This window comes from Eptatretus burgeri, chromosome 1 (genome assembly GCF_056783735.1).
Source record: "Eptatretus burgeri isolate ZD-2024b chromosome 1, Ebu_testis_v1, whole genome shotgun sequence".
Taxonomy (NCBI): Eukaryota; Metazoa; Chordata; class Myxini; order Myxiniformes; family Myxinidae; genus Eptatretus; species Eptatretus burgeri.
In genome coordinates, this window is record NC_140961.1 from 163,770,644 (window position 1) to 163,794,862 (window position 24,219).

Genomic DNA, 24,219 nt, shown 5'->3' on the forward strand with positions numbered 1-24,219 from the left:
AAGTGTAGCAGCTATGGCGTGATCTGAAGCGTCGGTTTCCACCACGAAGGGCACCGAGCTGTCGATCGATAAAACCACGGACTTACTGATATCATCCTTGAGGTTGTGGAAAGCTCTTACAACAGCGGCATCTGGTGGAAAGTTTTTGCAATGCACTAGGGGATGTACTTTCTCGGAGTATTGCGAAATCCATCTTGCATAGTAAGCGAACATGCCGATCACCCGGCGCATTGCCTGCAGGTCCTGAGGTGGGGGTAGCCCACGAAGTGGGCGCAATCGTTCAGGATCAAGCTTAATTGTGCCGTCGGCTATCGTGTAGTCGAGAAGGTCAATTGACCTTGCCGAGAATACGCATTTCTCGTAGTTGAGAGTCAGATTATATTTTCTAGCAATGCTCAAGAATCTGTCCAGATTCCTATCATGTTTCCTCTGATCCCTACCGCACACTGTGACATTATCCACGTAAACAAAAGTGTCTTTGAGGTTTTCATCTGAGATGATGTCGTCCATAACCCGTTGGAAGCAAGCTACCCCATTCGTGACACCGAAAGGTATTCTCCTGAATTGGTAGAGGCGCCTCCCTGCCTGGAATGCAGTGTAAGGTTTGTCTTCCTCTCGGATGGGAATTTGATGATAGGCGCTTCGCAAGTCGATGGTGCTGAATATCTTATAATTGGCCACGCGTTCGACCATCTCGTCTATGCGCGGCAGGGGGTAGGCATCGAGTTGGGTAAAGCGATTGACCGTTTGGGAATAATCGACAACCATTCGTTTCTTATGGTTCTGACTGCTGGTTACTAACACCTGTGCGCGTCATGGCGAATCGCTCGGTTCTATAATTCCTTCTTCCAGTAATCGCTTGGTTTCTGAAGTGATGAAATTCATGTCAGCAGTGGTATATCGCCGCGATTTAATCGCTATCGGTTTGCAGACCGGCGACAAGTTAGCGAACAGCTGGGGGGACGTCACCTCCGCGGTGGTCAACGCATTTAAAATTAGACGAGGCTTGCTTCCTCCAAAGGGTATTTCGACGCTCGTGTGCTGCTTGAGGACATTATGACCCAGAATTACGTCTGCGCACAAATCACGAAGCACCAGTACCCTTACATCCCGATGCGTGTACCCTTTTACGTCCAATTCAACATTGCAGTACCCTCATACGCGGGATTGTAGTGAGGTGGCGGCCATGCATACCGTATTGTCAGTCGGGTGGATTATCCATTTCCTGCCCTTCACTAGCGAGCTGTTGACGAAACTTTCAGAGCTACCGGTATCAATCAGTGCCTCAGCCATATGCCCGTTAATTCGTACGTTGATGATAGCCTTGGATAGATTCCCCGGGGAGGCTGCAGTTAATTTATTTTGCGAGTAGAGAGCCGCAGAAGTGGGTTTATTTCTCCTTAGAGTAGATTTACATACCCTGGCATAATGCCCTTTCTTGTCGCAATTCATGCATGTGGCATCTCTGGCGGGACATTTTTGACGAGGGTGCCTTTTGTACCCACAAAAGAAGCATTTACCGACCGGAGCAGTTGCTGAGGAGTTTGACGAGGTCTGGGTATCCGGCTCCTCGGGTGTTTCTCCATCCCCTATGTCTGGCTGTGTCTGTGCCAGTGGGGTTCCTTGGGTTCCCATCGTAGCAGCGTTCATTAGCAGCATCGGTGTCCCAAATGACTCAGATTGCTGCTGAGCCGTATCCATCGCTCGAGCCTGATCGACTACCTTGTCAAGAGTGGGTTGCGCTTTCTCTAGTAAGCGTTGCCGTATGTGGGCTGATCTGAGTCCTTGGATGAATGCCTCCCGTGTGGCTTCCTTTCGGTGTTCCTCGGCGCTTACGGCCCGGAAGCTGCAGTCTTTTCCCAGCTGATTCAGAGCTTGCAGGAACTGATCGATTGTCTCCCCGGTTGCTTGCTTGCGTGTGTTGAGAAGATGTCGTATGTATACCTCGTTCTTGGGCTTCACGTAGAGCGCCTGCAGCACCTCGATCGCTGCTTCGTAAGTGTCGCACCCCGAGAAGAGCCTGTACACGCTGGGCGAGACATGATTCACGAGAGCGGCAAATTTGTCAGCTCCCTCCTCGATGATGGTCAGATAGTGTGAGAAGGAACAGAACCAATGCGACCATTTCATTTCTGCGTCAGTCGCGTTTGGGTCTGCGTCGAACCTCTCTGGTTTGTAGATCTTGTCCATCGTTGGTTGAGAGAGCCGAGAAAACCAAATGGAATAAATTGAAATGAGAGCGAGAGAAGAACCTTCAGAGTTTAGGCTTTATTCCATTTGATTGGAGCCGCTTCTGTGGGCACACCGGGGAATACAGGTTCAGCTAGGAGTACATAAGCAGTAACGTATACATGTGCGATTAATCATTGCAGACTAAATCCGCGTAAGCACGGAGTTCGATATAATCTCCATTCTCACCAGTCAATGAGCACCTTCAGTCAACGAGCATCAAGTGAACAGCCGATGTAAATGGCAATGCCCCGGGGACAACCACTCGTGCCGCGGAGACCTCCCCTTATACGCGAGACGCGCAACATGTGATCCCGCGTCATGTCCCTCAATTCACCTCAATTCACCACGGGGGGGGGGGTTGGAAATCACTTAAAACATGTAGAAATGCAAAAAAAATTCTTTTTTGGGGGGGGTAAAAACAAATTTCTTTGGGGGGGGTTGGAAATCACTTAAAACATGTAGAAATGCAAAAAGAAAAAGAATTTTTCTCTTTTTGGGGGGGGGTAACAATTTTTTGGGGTGGGGGTTGGAAATCACTTAAAACATGTAGAAATGCAAAAAAAAAATTCTATTTTTGGGGGGGGGGGTAAAAAAAATTTTGGGGGGGGTTGGAAATCACGAAAACATGTAGAAATGCAAAAAAAAATTTTCTCTAACAATTTTTTTTGTGGCGGGGGGGGGGGACCAAGTCCAAAATTTAATGGCATGATCCTTGGACCAAACCTAACCCCCCCCCACCAAGTTTCGTCGAAATCCGTCGAGGAGTTTTTCCGTAATACTGTTCACAACCAAACAAACAAACAAACAAACAGAAAGGGGTGAAAACAGTAACCTTCATCCATCTTCGAAGATGGCGGAGGTTAAATATGTGTAAGTAGTGAAGAAGGTAGTGAAAACAAGTGGGAAGGACATAATCTTGAAAGCTGACCGGTCTCTGTTTGGTCGCATCATAGTGATGGCACAAGGGCGCAATCTCACGATGGAGGACATCCTCTCTCACCTCTTGGGACCACTACCCTGGGCTCTCTACCCCAGACGGATTACTCAGGAAAACGAACAAAGTTTCCTTAGCCACTACTTTGCAGAAGAATGTGACAGTAGCAGACCAACTCCCACAAAATCCGGCTTCTGTGGTCGATGGAATGAACTTGGTTCAAAAGTAAAGGGTGATCAAGCTACGTTTGGAGACATTGCCACTACAATACTGTCTATGACATTGCGTGAAGGAAGTAAAAGTACCAGAATAGATGTTGTGTTCGACACGTATCGAGAGAATTCTATCAAGAACAGTGAGAGATCGGCACGAGGTGAAGAGACTGGACACCAGCTGCAGGATATCACAAGCGCACAGATTGTGAGGCAATGGAGAAGTTTCCTGACAGGAATAACTAACAAAACCAGTCTGATTAGCTTCATTGTCAGTGAATGGAGGACGCCAGTGTACAGAGAGAAACTACATGAGAAGATTCTGTATGTAACTGTAGATGACAAATGCTACAGAATTACATCACAGGGCAGTGAAGAGGTACCAGATCTCCAGTGCCAGCAGGAGGAAGGAGATGGGCACCTACTTTTCCATGCTATCCATGCTGCGAGAGAGGGCTACCAGGCTGTAGTGATATGCGCAGAGGACACAGATGTCTTTATCATGTGTTTGGCATTCCATGACAAGATAAGAGCTCCGTTATTCCAGAAATGTGGAACTAGAACCAGAACTAGATTAGTTGACATCGGGAAAGTCGCTGCCACTGTCGGCATAGATGTCTGCAGAGCTCTTATTGGTATACATGCATACACTGGATGTGACACTACCAGTGCTTTCACAGGTAAAGGGAAGGCAAGTGCTCTAAAATTAGTGACCAACAACAGGGAAATCAAGAACACATTCACAGAGTTGGGCCAGGAATGGGACCTCTCCTCAGAACTGATGAACAAACTAGAGTGTGTCGCATGCCTCCTCTATGGCCCCAAAGCAGCATTCACCAAGGTCAATGATCTCAGGTACAACTTGTTCTGTATTAAGAAAGGTGAGATAGAGAGTCATCAGCTTCCACCCTGCAGGGACTACTTAGTCAAACATGCACAAAGGGCAAACTACCAGGCTGGAATATGGAGAAGATGTCTTGAGCAAGACCCAGGTGTACCAAGTCCCATTAGCAGAGGGTGGAAAATTGACATGGATGGAGCCGAGAAATTAATGGTAGTGGATTGGATGGATGGTCAGCCAGCGCCTGAGGCTATCTTGGCCCTACTGGCCTGCAAATGTTCAAGGAAATGTACGCTGCCAAATTGTGTATATCTGGCAAATGGACTTAAGTGCAATGATATGTGCAAACTGTCAGACTGCGAGAATCGGTCATCAGATGATGTGGAGAGTACGGACGAGGATGACAATGTGGATGCCGATGAACAGTAATTATTGACAGTAAATGATGAGTATAAGAGTCATCACGTACATTTCACTACAGATGGATATATCATTTCTGTATTTACCTAAAATATTGGAAATGTACACCAAAATCACTGTCGTAACTGTTCTAGGACCTTAAACGCGGTCATTTAAATATGTCTGCAGCCATTTTGGTGGCCATCTTGAATTTTAATATTAAGGCTGCATCCAATATTTTCGGAAAATACAGAAATGATATATCTGACCCTCAAACCTAGTCGTAGACACCAGTATCACTGCTCTAGGTGGTCTAAAATCTGCTATATATAGGGTATTGAGCATTTGGCGGCCATTTTGGAAAAAGGGGGATAACTCCCATAAAGCTGCCACCGCCACAATGCTATCACATGTTTTCCAACTCTAGGGGTTTATACCTTCATAAAAAAACACTATGAGCATTCTCCCCTAATTTGATACCGGTGACCCAAATTTCGGACCGGGGCTGATCGGGTAAGAGGTCATATATTTTTTTTGTTGTATTCATGGTTTACTTTTCTCAGTGCTGAGAGATTTTAGTTTTATTTCATTTTCTCCTTTTGTTTCTATCCTCCTTTCCTTCTCCAGTACCTGCATTGCATGTTTTGTTTATTTACTTGCATATATAAATATACAATTATATTTTTGTTATAAAATATTTCAAAAATCAGTCTTCTTCCCTCTCTCCAACCGACTTTTTTTTTTTTTGTGTATCTTGTCCAGGCCCCCCTAATAAGCGGACGCCAACGTTGTCAGACGGATGAAAACCCGTAATTCTTGTTACAAAAACAGCTAAAATTGATGAAAAAGCGGCCGAAATTGAAACCAACGCAGTAATTACGGTCGCAATAGCAGATATAATGGAAACCAACACGTTTATTCAACACACAAGAACGGTCGTGACGGACGCACGAACGGTCAATCCCGAAATAGAACGGTGGGGAATGGAAGATGGATATTACAGGGACTTTCAGGAAGGAAAGCAGGGAATTTGAAGGAAGTGGGCTTGGGTGGATTATCGGGGGTAGAAAAGATCGAGGTTTTGGATAGGGGATGATAAGAGGTGGTGGTGAACAGCTGTTTTGAAAGCCTGGAGGGAAGAATGGGAAGAATAGAGTGAGGGAGTTTATTCCAAAGGTGGGAAAAAAGAGGAATGAGAGAGTGAAGGTGAGCAGTGATTTGTGATTTTGGTAGTTTTACCAGAAGGGGGTTGTTGGCTGACCTTGAGCACCCTGAGGAAATGTGGTGGGGACAAATCGCAGAGACAGCAGGGGGGCAAGGCCAGAGAGGAGACAGTAGAAGACAGAAAGACCACCGACCAACCTTCGGTGATTGAGTGAGAGGCTCAAAGACTCAGCTTCATTGTGGGAGATGCCGATTATCCAAAATACCCTGGTTTCTACAGTGTGAAGCTGAGAAAGGTGGGAGGCAGGAGCACCAGCCCAGAGGGGAGAGCAGTACTCTACTACAAGACAGGCTACAGACAAAAGCTTTGTAATTGGTCAGGAGCTCAAGAGGGCCGAGGAAAGACTTTGCACGACGGAGGATTCCCAGTCGGCGAATGACTTTGGAGGCGAGGTTTGAAAGGTGGCTTTCCCAGGACAGGTCATGGCAGATAGTGAGACCCAGAAGCTTGAAAGAAAGGACTTCTTCCAGAGGATTGTTGAGAAAGTGGATGGGTGGGTTTTCTAAACGGTCCTTTCAAAGAGACAAAGTGAGAGTGTGATATTTGTCCGGATTGAAAGACATGTTCCACGTGTTGCACCAGTTTGTGATTTTATTCAGATCTGCAGAGAGAGAAGAAGCTGCTGCTTGTCGGTCTGAGGGATGACCGATGGTACAGCAGAGGGTGGAGTTATCAGCAAAGAGAAATAGAGGATTTTCCAGAGAGTCGGAGAGATCATTGATGAAAACCAGAAAAAGAACAGGGCCCAGAACGCTACCTTGAGGAACTCCAGCCTGGACAGGAAGAGGGGATGAAAGAACTCCATTTAGGGCCACACGTTGACTGTGACAGGAGAGGAAGTCTGCGAGCCATGAGTGGAGATGGCCTTGAATACCATGGGAAGAGAGTTTGGTGAGTAGGGCAGGGTGCCAGACTGTGTCAAAAGCACGTGATATGTCCAGGGATACGGCTCGGATTTCCTGTCTGGCATTGAGGACCTCCATCCATTGTTGGGAGAGCAGAAGCAGCATATCCAGGGTAGAGTGACCTGGTCTGAAACCAAATTGATGATCGGAAATCAAGCCATGGAGAAGAGGAAGAATTTCATGTCTGAAGCGATGATGGATTCCATAACCTTGCTGATGATTTGGAGAAGGCTGATTGGTCTGTACTTGCAGGGATCTGTTTTTGCACCTTTTTATGCAGGGCAGTGATGTTTGCAGATTTCCAAGCAGATGGCAGATGACCTTGGGCAAATGAGGGTGAATAGAACAGAGAGAGGGTGAGCAAGAGCAGAAGAGCAGGCTTTGAGGACACGTGGGCTGATGCCGTCTGGACCGGTTGCAGAATCTGAGTCGAGGTTTGAAAGCAAGCTCTCCACCTTGTCAGGAGAAAAGGATACAGAGTCCAGGGACAGTTGGGTGCGACTGGGTAAGGTGGGTAGAGAAAGTGATGGGTTTTTGACACAAGATTTAGCTGCAAACACCGAGTTTAGGCATTCAGCTTTTTCACGTGCGGTATCAGCAGTGCGGCCATTTGAGGTAAGGGAGGGGGTGGAGGGGGAACATACACCAGAAACAGATTTGATTAAACGCCACCAGGATTTTGAGGAGGGAGAGAGGTTTGAGAGTTCAGACTTGAGATAAGAAAGATGTTGTTTTCTGGCTCTCCTGAGGGTAGATACACACTTGTTCCAAGCTTTATGGAAGGAACTGAGATTGCCCTCAGTTGGGTTTGCTTTCCATGAGGCAAAGGCAAGTTGTTTCAGGACAACTGCCTCGCCACAAGCTTCAGTAAAGCAAGGGCTGGAGGAAGGGTAAGACAACTGAACACGAGAGGGGATAAATCTGTGCATGAGGGAGAGCAAGTGTCTTTGAAAGAATTCCCAGGATGAGTTGATGTTGGAGAAAGTAGTGATAGGAGACCAGTCTGTCAGTTTGATGGCTGCTCGGAGACCCTGCCAGTCGGCTTGAGTGAAATGCCAGACTCGACGGCGGTGAGGTGGTTCTCTGATAACAGCCAGAGAGATGTCCACTTTGACAAGGACGTGGTCAGAAGAACCGATTGGAGTGGATGAAGAGCAGCAGATATTGTCAGGGAAATTTGTCAAAATCAGATCCAGAAGAGATGGAGTACCACTGGTTGAGATCCGGGTCGGGAAATTGACCGATTGAATCAGTCCCAATGAGTCGCAGAAAGCTTTTGCTGAGGTGCCATGGCAGGTGAGAGAGGTACCCACACCTAGCCAACTGGCATGATGACAATTGAAGTCACCACATAAGAGGAAGAGAGAGTTTGGATGAGAAGATAGAAGATGGTCCATGTTTTCGGATAGTGAGGTGTAGATGGAGTCATCACTGTTAGGTGGACGGTACAGTATACATATAAACATGAGGAGGGAGTGGAGGGTAGCCGTAGCCAGAGGTATTCCTAGGGGTGTGGGGGAGTGAGGGCAGTGCAGGGAGAGTGAGGAATAGAGTCTTTGATGAAGAGAGCAACACCTCCACCAGGACGATGCTCAGGTCTGTCATACCGGAGGAGGAAGGAACCAAGGAGAGACCAAGGAGGGAGTAACTTGTTTACACACTTTTTTGAGGAACATCCCAACATCCTTTTACATTAAAAAAAACATGTTTTTATCACTTGTTTCTTTCATTTTTACAAATACATAAAGATGTTCTCCAACTGATTTACAAAGGTTGTCGTAAAAACTTTATCAACGTGCTGACATTGTACTGGTACCGTACATACTTTATAGACGATCTCACATTCTAAATAGTACGTCCTTTATGGAAATATCTGTGTGGGTTATTTCAGCCACCGACGTACTTTCTTCCTCTCCCTCTTCCTCTCTCTCTCTCTCTCTCTCTCTCTCTCTCTCTCTCTTTCTCTTTCTCTTTCTCTTTCTCTTTCTCTTTCTCTTTCTCTTTCTCTCTCTCTCTCTCTCTCTCTCTCTCTCTCTCTCTCTCTCTCTCTCTCTCTCTCTTTCTCTCTCTTTCTCTTTCTCTTTCTCTTTCTCTTTCTCTTTCTCTTTCTCTTTCTCTTTCTCTTTCTCTTTCTCTTTCTCTTTCTCTTTCTCTTTCTCTTTCTCTTTCTCTTTCTCTTTCTCTTTCTCTTTCTCTTTCTCTTTCTCTTTCTCTTTCTCTTTCCCTCTCCTCACTCTATAATTGTCCTCTCTCACCTCTCCATTCTCTCACTTCTCTCTTTCCAATCTCACCTGTCTCTCTCCTCACCCTATTCTCACCCTATTCTCTCTCTCTCTACATTACTCTCCCTGTCTCTCCCTACACTACTCTGTCTCTCCCCACACTACTCTCTCTCTCTCTCTCTCTCTTTCCTCTCCCTCCTCTTTTTCATCTTCTTTCCTCTTCTTCATTTTTCCTCACCGTGTCAGTCAAGTTACCCTTCTCTCATTTGTTCTGTTCTTTTTCCATTGCATATGTTTGTATGAAATATTAAATGTAGAAATTCCACAGGTATCTGAGATAATGTTTTCACCCATTGGTTGTTATCTCCATTTGTGGGTTTCAGAAGGTGAGAGAAAGTTCTCCCAGAACTCAAAATGTCCACCTCCTATTTGGAGAAAGATTATGATTCATGAACCAAACTGTGAAACTTCGTTTTCATAACCTCGTTCCAAGGGCTCTTTTCAGAATCTTCACTGAACCTCTGACAACCTCCACTTGTAACTCGTTTGTAGTGACATTCCCTGGAATGATTTTTTAATACTCAGTAAGGGTTTTCTTTATCATTCCTGCAGCTCCGACTATCACTGGTATCATTTCAGCTTTCTTCAATTTCCAAGAGCTCTTCACCTCATTTTTCAGATCCTGGTGTTTGGATTAAATGCTGCAGGAATCAGGAAAATGACCAAAATCATTGGGAACTGAAACCTGGATCAACAATGCTGACTTTTCCTTTTTGTGGTTGAGCACCTTGTCCAGACGCAGTGATTTGTTTGCAATGTCCACACTTGATGGGATCATCTTGTCATACGTGAGCATTATATGATCATTTTCAAGGATCGGATTTGGTTTGTGCTTCCATGATTGTTCTGGGACCGGGATGTTGAAATATTTACGAATGTCCCAGTGAATTACTCCACACTGTCATGTCTTTCTGTGTCCAGCTGTTCTGACATGAGTTTTTTTCCATCCCAAAAGGAAGTGACTGATACTTTGTTTCTAACCGACAAAACCTGCATTTGTGCGGTTGGCTCAATCCCACCATTTTCTTAAAAGCATAGGTGCAGTGTCTTTGGTCTTGGGCATTGATGACGACTCGTTCTCCATCACAACTAATTTGACCACTTAGCTATTCCAGAACCTTCCTTGTCTATCCCTATCCTATCAAACTCTTGTGTTTTTTTTTCATCTTCCTCTCTTTTGTTATTCTCCCATTTATCAGAGTATATCTGCTGACATTTTTTTGTGGTTCTCCTTTTTATACGCCCGATATATATATATAATATATATATATATATATATATATATATATATATATATATATATATATATATATATATATATATATATATATATATATATATATATATATATATCGGGGCGTATTATGTGATACCGGTCGTCCATCTGTCCGCCCGTCCATCTGTCTGTCTGTCCGTCCGTTCCTGTCCGCACTCTAACTCCCAAAGTTTTCAACTTTCACGTTTCATATTTGGTATATTGGTACAGACTGTGGAGATGGTGTGTTGTGACATACGTTCGTCATCTAAAGTGGTTGCCATGGTAACCAGGATGCTGTTTTCCATGTAGTAGCACAATTCTCTATACTGTATACCTTCTTGTTCGGGCATATATTGTGCTCACTTGCACTCTTGTTTTTCTTTGCAATCATTGGGGCTGTGTTTGTGAAATATTAAAGCGGCTTCACCGCTTCACAATTTCCATTCTTCCGTCCGTCAAAAATGAAAAGCCTTTCTAACACGCAGTATTTCTACGAAAAATGGACCCTTTTGACCCTTTAGTCTCCTGAAAACCCTTCAACCTTTTGAAGACCCTTTGAAACCCCAAAGTCCCTGAGGACCCAAAAGACCCAAGAGTCCCCAAAGACCCAAAAGTTTGAGAACCCAAAATTCCCTGAAGACTCAAAAGACCCCGAAGACCCAAAATACCCAAAAGTTCCAGAGGACCCAAAAGACCCTGTAGACCCTTTAAGACTCTACTATAAATGGATGAGGTGTGTGTGTGGTTTTTAAAAAAATTTTTGGTGAAGTCCTCTTGGAACATTCTGATGTGGAATGTGATTCACCCAAATGGTCATCATGATCTCCTGAGTTGATTAGGCTAATGAACCACAAAGAACCCAAAATAATTCACTTGTTAAGGAGTCATTCCATCTGAAATCACCAAACTTAAGAAAATGTTTCCAGTTGACCCCCTCAGATTTAGTTTAAACTTTCATAAAATAGTTCCCAGGTATCAAAATGAAGCTGCGTAAAATTTTAGGTCCATAGATGCGGTCAACTCCGAGATATTGAGGGTTGAAAATGTGGTTGTGGCCCCATTTTTATGGTCGCTGCGAGCATCACAAAATGAACGGCTACTTTTAAACTCCCACAACTTTTTTAATATTAATGCTAGAGCCTTGAAATTTTCAGAGATTATTCTTCTATAACTGCTCTGTAAGAAACAAACATAAAACTGAGTATACCTCTATTAAATTTTATGACCTGATCAGTTGAAATCCAGAAAAAAAAATGTTGGTTTTGTATGAAGAACCAACTTTGAGACCCCATATATTTTTATTGACCCATCCCAGAAACTTGAAGTTTTTTCATGTAATAACTGTATGGTAGTAGTATTCAAATACATGTTTACTTTTCTTAATCAGTCATATATAATACAGTCATGATCCCTCAAAAATAAATTTTTTTCATTTTTCCCAGAAATTCAGGTGAGGATTGCAAATATATGACAAGGTTATACCACTTCAAATTGTTCACCATTGGAAAGAGCATATTCAAGTTAACTTAAGTCTAACATTTCAAAATGGTATAATAAAATTCAAAGTGGACACGGGTGCGATTTTTCTGTTTCATTTTCCTTGGTAGTATCCATCATTTGCACCTGTTATTGGAAGATTGCTGCTGAATGAATGAATAAATAATCCTCTTCTGGTTTGTTGTTTTCTTGCTCATGAACAAATCTCATCTGATAATATGTTGTGGTTTTCACATCCTCCGCTAGTCCTCCACATGATGTTCTGTGCACTTGGTTAATCTCTATCAAACCGCCTCCTCCTCCTCCTCATCTTGGTAAATACAACCTCGGTATGCATTGTTTTTTTTGTGTAATATCGTGTGAATAGTTCGAAGTTTCCTTGTTTTTGTGTCTAAATTGTTGATCTCCAATTGTGGCCTGTTTATAATTACACAGATATATTGGAATACCGGCACTGCAAGTTGGTTTATCGCTTTGGTTTTGTTTCTTGGAGAGAGGGATGACTTCAGTATTAGTCATATTCGGTGTAGGTACTCTTCTGATTATTTTACGCATTTTTAAGTGTTGTACCTGGGGGCCTTCTTTTGTTCCAAGGAATTTCTAGGATGCTTTGTTTTCTTGTTCCTGTAGTGTTGTTCTTTTTGTTTTTTCTTGTACACGTGTGCATTTGGCACATTTGTAAACACCGAACTCCATTTGAATGTCCTCTGAGTACTGTGTCCTCTGAGTACACTGTCAGGTCAGGTTCGATCTGTGACCTGCTACAGGTACCATGTAAACCTGTACTAACCTGTTCCATGGTCGGGTTGTCGGCGACTAAACCGTCTCCCCCACCAGGTTTTCTGGTGAGGAGGGTGTTTGGATATGGACACCCAGCAGGATTAAAAACAAAACCTGTCAAAGGGCGGAGGAGCTCCTTGTGAGCCAACGGCCATCTATATCTAGTGCCCAACTGTGTCTGCGGACGTCCTCCTGCAGTTGGGTCACTTCTTATTAGGAGGTTGGTGGCAGGATTTGCACTCCGGCCACCGTAAAACGCTTCATTCCGCAAAACGCAAAAACGCAAAAAAATCTGAAAACCCACTCCGTGGGAGTACCTCCTGTGCAGCTTCCCTTCGCAGGGCAGCTCACCGGATGACGGGATTGGGGCAAAGCCTTCGGGACCCCCAATCTTTGATAGGAGGGAAACCACGGGGTAACATCCCTGGGTCAGATTGCGAGAGAGTGTGTCGGAGTGGTGCTGAGGTGTCGTCCACCAGACGGCGGTCTCCTTGGGTTAACCTGAGGCGGTCCCTTCGGGTGGGTGCCTGGAATGTCCTATCCCTAAGAGAGGATGATCACCTGTCTCTGTTATCATCTGAGCTCAAGCGTTTGGACATCGGGATTGCAGCTCTTTCTGAGGTTCGGAGACCGGATTGCGGCGAGATAATGGTGGGTGGTTGCACCTACTATTGGTCTGGTCGCTCTGATGGTTACCATACCCAAGGAGTTGCTGTAGCTGTGTCCAATAAGCTGACCCCAATGATAATTGAGGTAACACCAGTCAACGAGCGTATTATGAGATTAAGGATTCGTCACTCCTTAGGTGTCATCTCCCTGGTCTCTATTTATGCTCCGACTGGGGCGAGTGATCTCACCGTGAAGGACACATTCTATGCCACACTCGAGTCTGTGGTTGATCAGTGCCCCAGACGAGATACACTCCTAGTCTTGGGGGATTTCAATGCATCGACTGGAACTGATAGGGATGGTTATGAGGTGTGTGTTGGTCCCCATGGGTCAGGAACTATGAACCAGAATAGCACTAAGTTCCTTGACTTTGCAAGAAGTCATGGACTTAGGGTGGCTGGTTCATGGTTTCAGCGCCCGCAAGCTCATCGCTGGACTTGGTATTCCAACGCTGGCGGTGTGGCAAAGGAGATTGACCATGTCCTCATTGACGGTCGTTGGAGGATGATCCAGAACTGCAGGGTCTACCGGAGTGCTCAGTTCCTCAATACTGACCACAGGCTTGTTGTAGCAACTCTAAAGCTGCACCTTAAATCCTGGAGAATGGTACCATCCCAGCCGAGGCTGGATGTTGCCAAGCTCAGGGATGAGAGAGTAGCTGAGGAGTTTGCGAACAGGCTGAGTGGACACTTGGGGGTCTGGGTGCTTTGGGGGGTCCTGAAGAGTTGTGGAGCACCTTCAAGACCACCGTCCTTGATGTTGCCGGTGGATGCCTTGGAGTTCACCGCAGGGCAAAGAAGAATTTTGTCTCTCAAGGGACACTGGATACCATTGACCAGAGTCGCAGGGCCAGGCTGAATGGCAGAGCTGAGCTGTTCAGGGAGCTGAGGCGTAAAACTGTACTTGCACTGAGGGTGGACAAGGAGGCCTATGTGCGAGGAATCTGTGAGGGGGTAGAGCATCACCTGTGGACAGGTGATTCTCGTCCCGCTTACAGGGGAATTCGCGCATTACGTTCATCCAAGCCCATCCCTCGGAGCACTGCAGTTCGAGCAGAGAGTGGTAGGCTCTTGACAGAGGAGTCTGAAGTGAAGGCCCGCTGGGCCGGTTACTTTGAGCGGTTGTACCAGGCTGATCCCCCAGCTGTCGAGTTGGACGTCAAGGGTGTTACAATCCCTGTTGCTGACCCTCGAATCAACTGTGGTCCACCATCGCTTGTGGAAACACGGGCTGCGGTGAACCAGTTGAAACGGGGCAAAGCTCCAGGGATCTGTGGCATACATGCCGAACTTCTCAAGGCTGGTGGAAATGCTGCACTCATGTCGTTGCATGCAGTTTTGTGCTCTGCCTGGAACACAGGCATCATCCCAACTGACTGGAAGAGGGGCCTTGTTGTCCCTCTCTGGAAAGGGAAGGGTGATCGCCAAGACTGCAACAACTACCGAGGGGTGACGCTGCTCTCAGTGCCGGGCAAGGTCTTTGCTCGGATAATTCTTGATAGGGTTCGCCACCATCTGCTTGAGCACCAGCGTCCAGAGCAGTCAGGCTTTACACCAAAGAGGTCAACGATTGACCGTATCCTTGCACTTCGTGTCCTCACCGAACGCAGACGAGAGTTTCGGCAGGGGCTGCTTGCAGCCTATGTTGATCTCTGTGAAGCGTTCGATTCAGTGAATCGGGATGTCCTCTGGAGGATTATTGGTCTTCGTGGGGTGCCACCGAAACTGATCGATCTGATGTCTGAACTCTACTTTGGTACTGAGAGTGCTGTGAAGTGTGGTGGTGCCATCTCTGACTTATTTCCAGTTGTTACTGGAGTTCGTCAGGGATGTGGACTTGCCCCCACACTTTTCAGCACTTGTATGGACTGGATTTTTGGGAGGATGTCGGAGAGATCAAGTTGCGGTGCATCGTTTGGCAATGTCAAGATCTCGGACCTTGATTTTGCAGATGATGCAGTCATCTTTGCGGAGACTTTAGACATCCTCTTGGGGGCCCTCGAGGTGCTGAATGAGGAGTCGGAGCCGTTGGGATTACGGATTTCTTGGGTCAAAACTAAGATCCAGGCTTTCGGTGACATCTTGGATGCTGCTGTCCTGTCTGTGTCTGTTTGTGGTGAGGATGTTGAGGTCGTGGAGAGATTCACTTACCTTGGCAGTGATATTCATGTCTCTGCAGGTTGTGAGCCGGAGGTCAATAGACGTCTGGGTCGGGCCTGGGGAGTCATGGATTCACTGGATCATGGGGTGTGGCGCTGCCGGTACCTGTGCGGGAGGACGAAAGTCCGAGTCTTCAGGTCCTTGGTACTTCCAGTCTTGCTCTATGGGTGCGAGACTTGGACTTTGACCAAGGATCTGAGACGGAGACTTAATTCCTTTGGTTCCAGGTCTCTTCGGAGAATCCTTGGCTATCGCTGGTCGGATTTTGTGTCCAACGAGCGGTTGCTGAGAGAGACTCGGATGAGATTTGTTACCTGCATAGTCCGTGAGCGTCAGCTGCGGCTGTATGGACATGTGGCTCGTTTTCCTGACGCTGATCCTGCTCACCAGATTCTCTCAGCGAGGGAGTCTCATGAGTGGAGGAGGCCAGTGGGCCGACCACGTGCCTCATGGTTGCAGCAGGTTGACCATCATCTCAAGGAGATGGGGATGGGCCTGGCATCTGCCTGGGGGATGGCCAGACGGAGGCCCCTGGAGTACCGGCGGAAAGTGGACGCAGCGACGCGCTGTTCTGGCACATGCTCCCATACCTGACCTGACCTGAGTACTGCTTTACTAGTTTCAGTTGATCTGCCAATTTCTCATCATTTGTGATGAAGAGTTTTGATCATCCATGTGCAGTAGGTGTGTTACCTTTTTTGTTTCTTTGCTCGTTTTTCTGTTGCGTTTTGAGATTGTATCCATGTCCTTGTTCATTGATGAGGTTACTCAGTGGGTCCAGAGCTTAACAAAACAGGAGGGGGAAAGGCTGTCACCTTGTAAGATACATCATATATTTACTGCTGGGATTTCAATCTTTCCTTCCACGCAAGGTAGTACCAGCATTGTGTTCCACAGTGTCATTGCTTTTTCAATCATCGTGACTATTTGGAGGTCAATTTTGTAAACTTGTATGCATTTTGTAATCCATGAATGTATGACGCTGTCAAAGGTTTTTTTGGTCATCTATCCAGGCTGTGGATAAGTTGGTTTTTCGGAGCTTGCAGTGTTCGAGGATGGTTTTATTGAACAATAAATGGTCTATTGTTCCATAACATCTCTTTTTACATCTTTTCTACCCTGTCTCTAAAGCTCCTTGTTGAGTGAGGTGGTTGTAAACTGCATCGGTGATTATACCTGTTAAAAGTTTGTATGTTGTTGGTAAGCATGTTATTGGTCTGTATTTGTTGGGTAGATGGGTTTCTTCAGATTTGTGAATTAGAAGAGTGTTGCCTTCTGCAAGCCCATTCGTCCATCGACTGTTTCCCTTGGATGAGTTCGTGAAATGCTCGAGCGTAGTGAGGGTGGAGAGCACGTAGTTGCTTTAGCCAGAAGTTTGGAATCCCATCCGAGCCTGAGCATTTGAAGTTCGACGTTTTTGCGAGAGGTTTTATAATTTTTTTTCTTCATAGATTATCATTGGGTGCCTTTCATGCCGATGTTGCTTTTTCTTTACCAAGTGTCGTATTCAATCTTTTTCCTTGTTGGGTTCTTTTTCATCTTCAAACATACCTTTACGTAATTTTTCCAGGTCCTCTTTTTGTTCAGGGAGTTGTCACATTTTGTTTCTGTTCCCCTCGCTCTCGGTAGAACTTTTTCGGGTTGTTTCCAAACAGTTTATTTTGATTTCTTCTGTTGTTGGCCTCATCATCGTTTATTTTCCCTGCTATCTGGTGTATTTGTAGCTTATTATGGGCAGCTCATGTTTCCAGTTCATTATTTTCTATGTTGTATTTCTTTTTTTATTTGTCTGATTATTTTCATGAGCTTTGGATTTCTGTTTCCCCTCTTGTGTTTCCCCTCTTTTAACATCCAGTGATGTGCACACCTTTTAATTATTCAGTATCTCTTGTACATATACCAATGTGTGATTTGTCTCATTTACTCTATGTCTGCTTCTCGTTGAATAATAATCGATGAGTTCCTGATGATAACATTTTTCTCTCCTCCATAATATACTGCCCTTCCCTAGATGCCGTTGACCGCATCAAAAGAGAAAAAAGTTTTCTATGAGCTCTTCCGCAGGGACCTCGTGTCATTGTGTGTGACTATCAATCAGGGTGGCTTTGTTGTGGGCGAGCCAATCCACATAACCATCAAGCTGTCAAATGACTGCGATTGTGAACTCAATGGCACAGTTTGTCGTCTCATGCAGGTCTGTTCCAAATATTATTGGGGGAAGGAAGATGGGAGTAAGTAAAGCTAATTTTATTTCCCCAGATGATGTTCAAAATTAACCCTGATTTTGGTTTCTACAAGACGGAGTGATCCATGTGGATATCTCAACATTTGGTTGTGCTTTTTATTGTTGATAAGCAATGCCCATACAGCAAATCATAAGTTTTCTATTTTGATGCTTGTGCAAAAAAATAAGATGGTGTTAAGTGAGACAACAAAGACAGCAAAGAATTTTTTTATTTTCTGTGAAATGGATGAATGTAGAATTTGTGAAGGGCATCGTAATATTACACTTGAGCATGATCTCAGGTTTCATCAGGACAAGTTGGTCACTGGATCAAGATCTGGTTATTTCAGACTTTAGTAAAACTTCAAGAAGATTGTTATTTACAGATGTAGCAAAAACTAACTCTGGGACTATGTGAAAATGATGAGTGAAATGGCCTAATCATGTCCTTGTTGCCTCCGCCACCATGGTGGATGTAGGTTATGTTTTAACTCACCGCAGGTTGGTCGGTGGTCTTTCTGTCTTCTACCGACTCCTCTCCAGCCTTGCCCCCCCTGCTCTCTCTGCGATTTGTCCCCACCACATTTCCACAGGGCGCTCAAGGTCCGCCAACAACCCCCTTCTGGTAAAACTACCAAAATCACGAATCACTGCTCATCTCCACTCTTTCATTCCTCTTTTTTCCCGCCTTTGGAATAAACTTCCTCACTCTATTCTTTCCCATTCTTCCCTCCAGGCTTTCAAAACAGCTGTTCACCACCACCTCTTATCTTCCCCCATCCAAATCCTCGATCTTTTCTACCCCCGATAATCCACCCAAGCCCACTTCCTTCATTTCTCCTACTTTCCTTCCTGAAAGTCCCTGAAATGTCCATCTTCTCTTCGCCATGTTCCCTGTCCCATCCCCATCCCTCTCCCTTCCACAGTTCACCTAATGTGTCTGTTCCCCACTGTTTTGTCCCTTCCACTCCCGCCCCTCTTGTCTCATGCCTCCTTGCTGTGAGTTGTGTGTTAGCTCTCATACGAGCCTCGACCAAGGTATACAAAAGAAAAAAAAAAAACTCCTCTCCTTTTGTTGTCTGTTTATCTGTTAGCAGGATATCTGAAAAGTTAAGGATGGATTTGAACGAAACTTGGTAGACAGGTTGGGTGCATAACAAAGACGAATTGATGCGATTTTGATGAAGGTCTGGATCGGATACATGGATTTTTAATGAGCACGCGCTTGCGAAGCGAAATGCGGGGTTAAGCAATCGGTCGCATACGTATGTGTCTGCATTTTGTTGTTCCGTTTTCTCTGCAACTGCTTGTCGGATTGACACAAATTTTTCACCATAGATTGAAACTTGCCTCCTGTGCCATGGGGAATAAGTGTGATTTTTTTTTTTATGATGTCATAGGTGCCTTCGTTATGAACACTACATCTGATCAGTATGAAAATTTTTGAGAGTCATCTCGGAATAAATTGGTGAACAGAAAAAAATTGACGATGTCATCAGTCACATGGTTCATATTTGTTTTTTTTGGTTTTTTTAAACCTTAAAAAAATCTCCGAAACGGCTGAACAGATCAAGGTGAAACTTTACAGGTATGACCGCCTATCCATGAGGAACAAAACATTCCCCACATATGACGTCATAGGTCACATCGTTTGGCAGCCATATGGGATTTACCCTAAAACCCTTAAAAAATCTTTTTCTCCAGAACGGTTTGACAGATCGAGGGAAACTTCAGGAAATATTTTATGGATTTATTTTGTTTCCTTTATTCCACCAATTAAGTAAGCTTATTTCAACACCTTTGAAAAGTAGTTGCTGATGAACTTATATCTGTTCATTAATCCAAATTATGGCCCCAAACCAAATTTGTTAGTTAGGGGAGGGACCACCTTGGGGTTGTGTCTTTTCTTTTTTTGGAAAAACATTTTGTACTTTCTTGTACATTTTGTACCATAGTACCTTTGTACTATGGTAACTTTAAGGAAGGCCTCAATTGGCTGTGTTGAAAGATTTAAAAAAAAGTTTTCCTGGCATGCTCCTCAAAATCCTAGATATTTTGTTATCCGGTGAGAATTGTCTCCCTAAGCTAACCCCACAGCCTTGTGTGTGACCAGAAAACAATTTTCCGCACATCATGTGAGAGGCATGAAAAGCTTACCATCGCAGAGGTGAGAGGCAATCGCGTGGGACCCAAGCAACAGGACCAGTGGCAGTCGATGATCGTCGTGCCTCAAATTCCAGAGTCCAACCTTCGCTTCTGCAGGCTCATTGATGTCGAATACTACTTGAAGGTTGAAATCTCTTTGAAATTAACGTTTTCTAATCTTTTTTTGTCAATCATATTCTTTGCTTTTGGCATGGGTTAAAATATTTAAATGTCTTGCTTGCTTTGTAAGAAATCTATTACGTGATCACGATGTACTTTTACACAAACATTTAACATTAATATAACTAACTGTTATATTAATGTTCCAACTCTAGAGCAGCCGACATAAAGTTAGTTGACCATGTGAAAAAGATCTTCAAAATCTGTTTTGTTATCAGACAATCTCGAAACGACTGCACAGGTACTGTCTACAGATCAAAATCGCTTGTGTTTTTTTTTACTTTTCGCAATTGAGTGGAAATTTTTCAAAGAGAAAATTAATTAAAATATATTAATACAATTACAAAGGCACTTGGTGGAGCGCATACCTCTACCACACAATGCCATCCAGTGGAACATATCGGGCCCAATACATTTTTGAAATATCATGCCATATGTATATCGTTTTTGGCCTTATCAATCGTGAAGAATCACTTTACAAATTAAATAATTCTTGTATCCAGATTCGGATCTTCACCAAAATCGAATGAATTCGTCCTTGTCAAACACCCAAGATGTCCACCAAGTTTTGTCCGAATCCATCCACAACTTTTGAGATATCATGCTCTATATCATTTTGGTCCTTTCTCGCAATGGTGAATAATCATTTAAAAAAATTATCAGATCCGTATCCGGATTGTCACCAAAATCTAGTCCATTTGTCCATGTCGCACACCCAACCTGTTGACAAAATTCCATCCGAATCCGTCCACAACTTTTTGAGATATCCTGCACACAAACAGACAAGCAAGAAAAAGATGTCGTGCAGAGCATGATACTTGCAAAATCCACCCCCACCTCTCCAAACGTTACCATGGACACATAAAATTGTCCATTTCATTAAGATTGAAATTGACAATCTTAATCAAAACTCATGTCAATCGGATGAAAATTCATCATTTTTCAGATTGAAATTGATGATTTTAGAAGTTTGGCCTTGAGTTGACCTTTGACCTTTTGACCTCAAATAGTTGGCTTCCATATTCAGTGATGCACCATGCAATGACTTTAATTTTCAGGTTAATCAGATGAAAATTGATGATTTTTCAGATAAAAATTTATTTCAGAAGTTTGACTTTGTCATCAAACTTTGACCATTTGACCTCAAAAATAGTTGGTTTCCAAATTTTATGATGCACTGCAATTTCTGCTTAATTTTCAGGTTAATCAGATGAAAATTGATGATTTTTCAGATAAAAATTGATTTCAGAAGTTTGACCTTGAGGTCATCAAACTTTGACCATTTGACCTCAAAAATAGTTGGTTTCCAAATTTGATGATGCACTGCAATTGCTGCTTAATATTCAGGTTTATCAGATGAAAATTGACGATTTTTCAGATAAAATTTGATGATTTGAGAAGTTTGACGTTGAGTTGACCTTTGACACTTTGACCTCAAAAATAGTTGCTTTCCCAATTCAGCAATGCACTCTGAAATTGCTCTGTAATTTTCAAGTCAATCGGATGAAAATGTACAATTTTTTGATGTTTGAGTTGATGTTTGAGATAAAAATTGATGATTTTTGAAGTTTGACCTTGAGTTGACCTCTGACCTTTTGACCTCAAAAATAATTGGTTTCCCAATTCAGTGACGCAATATCCAAATCTTGTTCAAATTTCAAGTCAATCGGATGAAAGAGGACGATTTTAGAAATTTTACTGAAAGATGACCTTTGACCTAAATATCAATTGGCTTCTCAGTTGAGACTATCTCTACAACCTGGTAAAGTTTCATGATGATCGGTTTAGAATTGTGACCTGTAGGCAATTGACAAATCGACAAAGACAGACAGACAGAATAACAAAATTGACCGACCAATATAGTTTGAAAAATCTTCGATTTTTGCAAGTAACAAACAGACAGACAAACAGACAAACAGACAGCGAGCGGTGAAAACATAACGTCCTCCCACCTTTGGTGGCCGAGGTAAGGAAAAAATAAACAAATGAACATATCGAGCTCAATAACATTTTGAAATATCGTTTTTGGCCCAATCTCTCAATGGTGGAAAATCACTTTTAAAATTCTAGTAACCGGATCTGGATCCGGATCTTCACCAAAATGTCATCAAATTGTCCATGTCAACCACCCAACCTGTCCACCAAATTTCATCCAAATGCGTGCACATCCGTCCACAACTTTTTGAGATATCCTGCACACAGAAAGACAGAGAGGGGTGAAGATATCACCTTCCATCATCGGTGGCAGAGGTAATAAATACTGTTACGGTTGTGGAAATTCGCATTACACCATAAAGGGCCCTCAGGTGAGATATCTCTGTAAGTACATGTGCAGTTAGCCCAAACCCGTTGTATACAGGGAATTTATGTGATCCATCCGGGCTGCGACGCCTTGAGTTCGCCATTTTTCTGTTCTATCTTTTATTTCAAACAAACAGCATCTCAACAACCATGCCATCCCCACCACAGCGCCAACCACACTACAACCACTCCACCTTCACCATCTACGCTACCACATCTTCGCCACTCGCCATTCAGTAAGCCCCGTGCGGTTAGGGTCTCCGCGGAGGAACAAACAAAAACCACCAACGATGCTCGTGGGCTTTTCCTGCCATTTTTCCTCGCGCTTGGTGCGAGGGAAGGGGGAAGGGCAGCTCGCCGCCGATTGGTGGATGAACAGCGTGAGGCGGTCGGGGTGAGGGAACGCCCCTTTTCGAGAACCTTCTCGAAGGAGGGTGGAGCCGAAAACGGGGCGGAGCGAAGGGCGGAGCCTTGCGCTATAAAGGATGGACACGGGCGGGGTGCGTCCTCTCTCTCTTCCTCCACTCTCTTCCTCCACTCTCTTCCTCCTCCTCTTCCTCTTCGCTCGTCTGCAGTGGTGGTCTTTTGTCGTCCGAGAGTCTTGAGTCTCTTCTCGTCTTGGCCCTCGTCTTCGAGTTCCTGTCGTGTTGGTCCTGCACCCGCGGTTTGGCGGGCGACCTATCCACGGAGGCACGGACGGCAGATGCGACAGCGCCGGTTGTGTGGTGAACCCGCGCGTCCGAACGAGGAGTTCCGGAGAGGGTTCGCCGACCACGAGAGGAGTCGGGGCCAGGCGCAACCATGCCGACGGACGTGGGAGAGGGACTCGACGGCCCACAGGGAAGTCACCACTTTGCTTTTCCTTTGGGTTTGTGTAAATGACTGTGAGTGGCGCCTGTCTCCGTTAAAGTAGTATTGTTTAAGTGTTGCCGTGTGTACGCGTATTCGGTTTTAACTCTTTCTTTGCTTTATATGTGCATTTTCACTGTATGACTGTAAATACGTGCCTTCTACGCTGTCTGTGTGTGCAATTAAACGTGCTTGTGCAATTGTTCCCGCTCTGCTTCGTCTCTTTTCCTTTTTTATTGACCCTCAATCTTGCATCACGTAAGGGGTTCGTAGTGGGTTTAAAACACCCGGTAATTAATCGGAACCGTCAAGGCCGACGATAACACCGCTCAGTTATCACTGTAGCAGGGAACGGACCGCTTACGGACGAAGCGGTTCGTGTCCGGAGTCGGCCTGTGGCGTGGTACCATCGCCCGGTCGACCACTTGCGCATGTAATTAGGTTGGTCGAATGTGGCGAGCAACCCTATCCTGCGCGGGTGGGCAATTGGCACGATCGTGGTGAGGTTAAACCCCCACCCGTGACTAGCTCCCGGCGTTGTTCCGAGAGGGTCACGACTGAATTGTCCGTTCCGGTGGGCGAGGCGGCCACCATTCGAGTCGAGCGGCCGATCACACACCGGCGGGCGCGAATTCGCAACACTGGTGTCGGTGAGCGGGAAACAAACTCTCCCGTCTCCAACTAAATTCACGGGAATCGGTTCAGGGGTGTGAGGAGCGACCCCCGATTCCTTCCAAATTACGAGCAGGCCAAATTAATCTCTTACGTGAAATAAGATGGCGTCTCAAGGCGAGCGGGAGCCGGGGGTAGAAATGTGTGTGTCTGAATGTAGAATCCATGGTCCAGGACGAAAGCCCCGAGCAGGAATTGCTGAATGAGCAGGAACAATTTTCCCCCCAATCGAACCCACAGCCCGAAATGGGCGCGGCAACGGCCGTGGTGTATGACGCCTCCCCTCCCCTCCTCCGAAAACCTCCCCGATCCCTGCCGAAACGGCTCACCCAAGCGCACCCGACATGACCCAGCTATTCGCCATGCTGGCAGGAATAAACAGTAAAATGGATGACATAGAAGCGAATACACAAACACTGCGGGGTGAGATGCAGCGAATAGGCCGTGGCCTGCAG

The 24,219-nt window shown here is 44.9% G+C and overlaps 1 protein-coding gene across 6 annotated transcripts in view; it reads left to right on the plus strand.

Moving 5' to 3' along the window:
* LOC147035913 (arrestin domain-containing protein 1-like) overlaps window positions 1-24,219 on the plus strand; it is a 102,914-nt gene that overhangs the window by 39,442 nt on the left and 39,253 nt on the right. For 4 of the 6 annotated variants that reach the window (XR_015049834.1, XR_015049852.1, XM_085848288.1 and 1 more), the window contains 2 exons: window positions 17,405-17,587; window positions 19,731-19,907. Coding sequence is in view for 4 of the 6 variants with exons in the window: in XM_085848288.1 (XP_085704414.1) it covers window positions 17,405-17,587; window positions 19,731-19,907 (360 nt within the window). In the remaining 2 variants the exon portion in view is untranslated. Of the gene's footprint in view, window positions 1-17,404; window positions 17,588-19,730; window positions 19,908-22,411; window positions 23,298-24,219 lie in introns of those variants that run through there. The other 2 variants (XM_085848279.1, XM_085848273.1) reach the window with 2 other exon arrangements.